The sequence below is a fragment of the Cynara cardunculus genome, assembly GCF_001531365.2.
Source record: "Cynara cardunculus var. scolymus isolate 2C chromosome LG 3, CcrdV1, whole genome shotgun sequence".
In the NCBI taxonomy this organism is placed as follows: domain Eukaryota; kingdom Viridiplantae; phylum Streptophyta; class Magnoliopsida; order Asterales; family Asteraceae; genus Cynara; species Cynara cardunculus.
This window is the reverse complement of record NC_037530.1, coordinates 34,538,991-34,546,521: the sequence shown is the minus strand read 5'-3', so window position 1 is coordinate 34,546,521 and position 7,531 is coordinate 34,538,991. Positions and strand designations below refer to the sequence as shown.

The 7,531-nt window shown below is 34.2% G+C and overlaps 1 protein-coding gene across 8 annotated transcripts in view; it reads right to left on the bottom strand.

Annotated features, from left to right (window-relative positions):
• Positions 1–4,532: 4,532 nt before the first annotated feature.
• The window catches only part of LOC112508906 (callose synthase 10), a 54,856-nt gene continuing 51,857 nt past the window's right edge, over positions 4,533–7,531 (bottom strand). For all 8 annotated transcript variants that reach the window (XM_025113749.1, XM_025113745.1, XM_025113746.1 and 5 more), the window contains 9 exons: positions 7,261–7,419; positions 6,905–7,018; positions 6,725–6,813; positions 6,476–6,634; positions 6,250–6,352; positions 5,841–5,960; positions 5,361–5,411; positions 5,059–5,238; positions 4,533–4,974 (listed from right to left, as the gene is read on the bottom strand). In XM_025113749.1, the coding sequence (XP_024969517.1) occupies positions 4,738–4,974; positions 5,059–5,238; positions 5,361–5,411; positions 5,841–5,960; positions 6,250–6,352; positions 6,476–6,634; positions 6,725–6,813; positions 6,905–7,018; positions 7,261–7,419 (1,212 nt within the window). In that variant the 3' untranslated portion in view covers positions 4,533–4,737. The remainder of the gene's footprint in view (positions 4,975–5,058; positions 5,239–5,360; positions 5,412–5,840; positions 5,961–6,249; positions 6,353–6,475; positions 6,635–6,724; positions 6,814–6,904; positions 7,019–7,260; positions 7,420–7,531) is intronic.

Sequence of the window (7,531 nt, the reverse complement as noted above, 5' to 3'; positions counted from 1 at the left end):
ATTTTATTCAAAAATAAAAACATTATCGTTTTTTTCTCAAAACCACATAAAATCGTATTATACATCGACAGAGGGACAGAATAAGACGAAACATTAAAATCAAGATGTATCTCGCTGCATTGCGCGTGTACCCTTATAGTATATATATATATATATATATATATCAAGTATTAGGTTCAAGTTGGAGAATAAAAATAAGAATGAAAGTGATAATGATAAAAAATGAAAATGAGAATAACTTTTTCATTCCCACTGGTTTAAACTTGTAATAAAAAATTTGAGCTGATCGGAAAAATTTGAGCTTATGGGGGCATGAACTATATATTACATAAACCAAACAGTTTCTTTTATTATCACTTGCGTTGATTATTGTCTAATAACTTTAACCAAACACCCCTAAAAATGTTAAAAAGGAAAAAAGAGAGCCTCAGCAACCGTGAATCAAGTTTAATCCAATGATTGTAAATAATAGAAGGGTAATTTGAACTTGGGTCATGTATCTATTTAGATATGGGGATTGATAAGGATTCCTCTGTTATTTTTTAGAGGTTTCTATTGAACTTTTATATATATATATATATATATATATATATATATATATTATATAGTTAAGAGGAAAAAATGAAAAACTGAGGAACACCTTGATCTAGACGATATGCACATGTGCATACAAGTAATTTGTGAAATTTGTCCGGTATGTACATGTGCATAACATGTACACGTGTATAAGAACCAAAAAGTAACTTCAATTACTTGTATGCACATGTGAATACCGTCCATATGAATTATTACCAGGTCCTCTGTTTTTCATTGTTTTGAGAGGTTTTCCCGCCCATGAAACAACATAAATTACTTATATGCATATGTGTATATTGTATAGATAAACAATTACTAAAGTGTTTTTCAAATTTTCATTTTTCAAGGGTTTTCCCCTAAGTTTTTCCCCTCTCTCTCTCTCTATACACTCACTCTCACTCTCACTCTCTCTCTCTCTCTCTCTCTCTCTCTCTCTCTCTCTCACGCGCGCACACACACACACACACACATATATATATATATATAATATGTGTGTATGTACATATAGGGTAGTTTCATAATTTATTTATTTAGTACCATCTTCTAGTTTTTCGTCCCGTGTATTTTGATTATATTTTTATCCCACTTAATCTCGTTTCGTCCCAATTTAATGTCACACTAAACATAGAATAATGACTTTACAACAAAACTCCAAGTATGATATCTTTTTCCTTTAGAATGACGTAAAATGGTACATTACTTTCGTTCTATATTTTTGACATGGCCAAATTTGGTCTTTCCCAAGATTATAAATAGCTACGATATGACTTAAAAGATAATAAATTTGTATATCATATACATGCAACATATTTTATGCTGTTACTCAATGATATTTAACAATTTAAATTCATATATCGATATTATATGTTTGGGTTGTGTGAGAACCATAAAAAATTTAAGAACCACGAGAACCTGTATATGTTGGAAAATTTAGTGAGGCAGGAAGTTTCTACCATCACACGTTGGTAGCAATACAAACAATAAAGGGTTTTATAAGCTCATTCCCTCAAGTGGCCTTGAATGTGTTGTTGGGCTCATGGTGGAGGGTTGTATGAACGTATACATGCAAGACCATGACCGAGACCAAGGAGGCGCACTTTGCACTTCGCATTTCGTACAACGCATTGGAGGAAGCTTCCGAGCTTTCTTTTTATTGAACAGAGAGAAACGGGTAATTATTGATTAAATAATTTATCATTTAATATTTAGTAATTGTATTTCAACAAGGATTCGGTTTTTAGCATATTTAATTTGAAAATTAAACATGTTTTTTAAATTAATCTTATCAGTTGGAGACTTAGTCTCGAACTGCAAATCGTGATCCCTAATCTTGGCGAAGAAGCATCCGATCTTTAGAATGTGATCAGATATAAATAGGGTTTAAAGCTTTGAAGAATCAAACACTAAAAAAATCTGAATTCTCTAATCTCTCTATTATTGTTCTCTCTGCATCTGCGTCTGAGTTCTTCTCTACCATCAATTTTCTGCATCTACTTTGCTTCAATTTCATTGTCATTGTTGTTGACAATTGAAACATCAACTGCATCAAATCTTGGGATTTTACGACTTTGAGACTCGCAACTTAAAAAGGTAGTCATAGTAAACCTTAAACGACAAGATCTTATCCATCCGGTTTTGCTTCATATCATCTATGAATACTAGATTGGGTTTTCTTTTATGCACAATATTTATTATCTATTCTGTTTGTGAACATTCTGCTTCTACCCCTTTCTTTCGTTGCATCTATCACGAAGGATAGATCCATCCCATGTGGTTTAAATTCTGATTGGAGTATGACATTCCGGATTATTAAAGTTTTTCATCATTGATTAAAAAAGTTATCATCTTTAATAATAAAATTTAGGTTTTTTAATAAATTTATGGTTATTATTGATAAAGCTTTAGTTTTTCTTAATAAAATTTCAATCTTTATTAACACAGTTTATTGACTTTCTGTTAATAAAGATAAAAAATCTATTGAAATGTGAATATTGACTATCTGTTAACTATAAGTTTTTCATCAATCTTAAAGGTTTTGTATTAATATGAAACCCGGAAACGCCTCCAACTTTCATCTAATGAATTAAGAGTGTGTGAAACTTGACCAGTCTGATAAGGTTAAATTTATGTTGATGCTTTTGAACTCTATTTTGTTTTGGACTCAAAACTGCAACCTATTCTAGCCAACCCGGTTCCCGAATCAGGGAAAGAGCCAGATAAGGTCAAAATAGCCGAATTGGAGAAACGATGGCTAATCCACAAAGATGAGGAATCAATGGCCAACGGACATATCCAAAATGCTCTTTTAGACCAATTGTATGACTTATACTCCTTGATTACTGATCCAAGTGATCTTTAGAAAGCCTTGGAATATAAGTATAAGGCACAAGAAGAAGGTACTAATAAATATTTTGCGTCTCAATACTTGCGATTCTAAATGGTTAAACCAATCCTGGAACAAGTGCATGGACTTCAGGTTATTGTGAACAAATTAAAGACGTTTTCTATATCTCTTCCCGAAATCTTCTTGGTGGGGGCTGTCATTAATAAATTGCCCCCATCATGGAAGGATTTTACAAAAAGATTAATGTACAAATATGAAGATTATTCTTTGATGACCTGCTTAAACATATGAGAATTAAGGAAGAGGCTCGAAATTGGACTAAACAAGACAAGTCTGTGTTGGTTGCTGACAATATGCATGCTAGGAGCAAAGGCAAAGGAAATGTTTTAGGGTCAAGCAAGAAGTGGAATCTGGGTCCACAAAATAAAAACGTAAGAAGGTTGTGTCAGCAATCTAATCCAGGGCAGTGTTTCAAAACAATTTGCAAATGTCATGTCTGTAGAGAGACATGATATTATGCTCGTGAATGCAAGCAGAGGAAATCTGGTTCGCCAGCCACAAACACGATGGAAGATTTTGGGCATCTCCTGGAAAATCTTCAGATGGACGAGATTGATATGATTGTTGAAGCCTCTACCAAAATGGTGTCTGGTCGAAGGGGTTGGTTCTTAAACTCTAGGGCCATAGTTCATCTTTGTGACTCAAAGTCTAAATTTGTTGAGTATGATCTTTTAAGAGTCGGAAAACAAGTTATCGTGGCCAACAATAATAGAGTTGATGTTGCTAGTATCGGTACAATGCTGCTCAAATTCACGTCTGGCAAGACTGTCACATTGGAAAGTGCTGCTCAAATTCACGTCCTGCAAGACTGTCACATTGGAAAATGATACTATCAGTTGGGTATGTATCACGTGAACGTGGATGGTGATGATTCCAATCCCGAGGAGGCTGGTCCAAGTGAGTCGGTGGGTAGTAATAAGTTAGCAGTGTCTGGTGATGGCTTTGAGGGGTTCATCTATTTCTACTATTGATGTAATCCCCGGGTCTATCAATACAAATAATTCTTTTAAGTATCTTGCATGTTGAATTTCTTAATGGCAAAAAACGTTCAACATGTATAAATATAAAAAGTATTGGAAAAAAAATGCAAAATAAAGGATTAGTTAAATTGATAATAAAGATTCTAGAAATGTAAAACATGTGTAAAATCTACATTTACAAAGAAACATTTTCCTTCAGTTATCAAATTTAGAGTTGATTCATTCTGACATATGTGAATTAAATGGAATACTTACCCATGGAGGTGAAATATATTTCATTACATTCTGTTAATTATATGGTTAATTATAATTTTTTCAACAATATATACATTGAAATAAATACACTAATCAATTACGTATTTCGTCAATAAGTATACATATCTACTATGTATGTGAGTATACATTCATTAATAGATACCCTAAATTCACTAATGCATGTGTAAAAAAGGTTGATTGAAAAACTGAGAAACACCAAATAACCATTCATCTGTGGTATAGTATGTGTATGGATTTTTCAACTTTTTGGGTTGATCCTCTCTCTCTAAAATATTATATTAAGAACACAATCATGTGAAATTTGGAAAGGTGAAATACTAAAAGGAATAATAAGTACAGGTTCTTAAGCCTCAAATCAAAGTGTAGCTCTTTTTCCTCATTAAATAGCTTCAACTAACATCCAAATAGAAATAAAGCCTCACAGAAGAATCACAATCTCACATCATATTCACAAACTTATATATCAAACTGCAAAAATAATACGAAAAGCTAGATACGTAATCATGCCTGAACGTTAGCTTTGTTGCCAGCAAGAATGAGAGAGATCTCAAGCCCGCGACTGAATGCTTGATTGAACAGAAGCCGAGACTGGAAAGTGGAAATGAATGGGAACCAAGACAGCATTGCAATTGGTGCAAATATAATCATACCCATTCCTGCATCATACATTCTTGCAAACTCTCTCACTGAATCCCATAATCCTAAACTCCTCAAAACACCCTTCCATGTCACTGCCAACTGTACGTTAAAACACATCCAACCCATCATTCACAACATCATTCGTGTATAATCATCGATAGAATGCAATGATAGTGAACTTACGCATATTATGGCCCACCCAGTAGCAACAAAAGCAAGACAGCTGGCAAATAAGTCAGGAACTGATAGATCCGTAAAGATGACAACAAGACAAAGGGCAGCAATAAGGCTCAGAGCTGCAACTCCTTGAATGAATCTCAAGACTAGCTGGAAGTTGGACTTCTTTGAATTAAAGGTGAAGATCTGCAAACCAATGTAGCATCACATCAGTTCAGCCATGCATGTTTTCGATTAAATCATATATGAAAACACAATAAATAATAAAGCAAAGGCAAAAAACTGGGATAAAATAGGAGGAAACAAACCTTGAATATCATGACTAATCCAACCAACACCACCCAGGAGAAGCCATAAAGCTAGTCAACATAATAAATTTATCAGGATCAAGATAAAACAAGTTTTTTATACATGAATCAGTGGCAAGGTATGAAGAACATAAATGATAAAAGATTACATACTGTTCTGGTCAATAATAAAAAAATTTGTCTTGAGGTTTCCTGAACATCTATGGCCAAGACACTGGGGTTGGGGGTGGGCAGGGGGTGGAGTTACTGGGTGGGGCAGGGAACGGGTGTGGAAATAGAGTTGCTAGGAATTTCTTGCGACAGAGCCACAACATACCAATATGGTACAAACAAATTCAAGTTAGTCGGTTTGGTCATGTCGAAAGGGGAATAACTTGACTAGCAATAACTTAATAACAAAGATTAGGTAAATGTAGAAAGAAGATGCCTCAAAGCTGACCAAATTTTATGCTAGATTAAGGATTAGAGATGAAATTGTACCGAAAATGAAGTATTTTTCCCCGTGAGATGGAGCTTGTAAACTATCCCATATTGAAATAAGAAAAATCTCAAACTCAAGATAGTTTCAAGTATCCGGCCTCTGATTGTCTGGATATGTGCCTGTGAATGAAAGAAAGCAGATATAAATTAAAACAGGAACATGGAAGTTACAACTCCATGACCCAAAAGAACTAAATGATACAGAAACTGTTAGTTTTTTTTATTACTACAGTAGTTTAGTGCTTGTCATTTCATGATATAAGTCTGCTGCAAGTACTCTGGATTTCAAATAATATTTCTTAGGGTTGATTTAAATTCACAACTTTCAACAAGGAAGAGATGGAAGACCAAAAAAGATGAGATAATAACAATACTAAAAAATCGATCGAGTATGACGTAATAGCAAAACCTGTTCTTCGTCCCACCAGGATTCCCAACTGTTATCTCCTTTGACACCAACTCCACCTTTATACAGAAGCCAATTGATCCAATCATCAAAATCTTCCACAGTCCTGGTCACATGGTAACATAATGATAATGTAACATCCGAAACCAAGTTACAACACACACAGATTCTTGGAAGCATGAGCAGTTTATTAAAAAAACAGAAGTAGAGGAGGAGGCATAAAGCATACTTTTGCCATTCAAAACCAGATGGGTTGAAGATATATGGAGCAAATAACCATGAAATCACAAGGAACCAACTGCTTAATGTCAGCAAAATGTATGAAACAGCACCTCCTTGAGTGTATCCATAAGCAATATAAACAATAAGAAGCAATGCAACTTCCAGCCTGAGAAACAATTTGAAACACTTCTAAGCAAACATGTTGCAAACAGCACATAATTAATTAAAAATGATAGATAGAACAGATAATACTCACGCCTTCACAAAATGACTTCTTGAGTAGAGCCTGTAGTTATCAGCAAATTTGATATGTTGCACAACAAAGCCTCTACCAGTTGCTCGGTACTGTGGGATAACAACAAATATAACACGAGTTGCAAACACAAAAGTCGAACTATCTTTTCACACACAAATTGCATAAAGTAGTTTTACACACCTTAGCTCCACCATGTAAGATGGTTCGTCCAAAATAATGAGTTCTTGTTCCTAATGAGAAGGTAAAGAATACAGAGCATAGCTGAAGTTGCATTGTAATAAAACTGAAAATAGCCTGCAAAATATGACATCAGAAAACATTAAATCACTGCATAAGCACTATTAGAGACAACACATCCCACAATGCTAAAAAGAATCTACATCACAATCATCAGAAGTGTGATTGTGTTTCTCGAGATGGATGCAAATCACAGCATGCAAAAGTTGTGCGATAACAAATCCATGCTGTTGCAAAAAGAATCTTGAAACTAAGAAAATCCAGCTAGTATCAATGATGGTCAATATCTTTGAACACACCTTCAGTAATCCAAGTTCGAGAATAAAACCCATAATCATTGGAACAGCAGTAAATACTCCAATCTGGACTAAGAATTGAGCATTTAAAACTGCATTGAATGCAGTATTACCCAGCAACATGGATCTACGACTAATTCCCTGATCAAGTCCTGAGAAAGCCTGAAATTTCAATATACAACGATGCATTAATATCTACAGGAATACCTACACAGCGTAAAGAATCATTGTTATGCGTATTATTTGATACTGAATAAAACAAAAAGGAAACCGG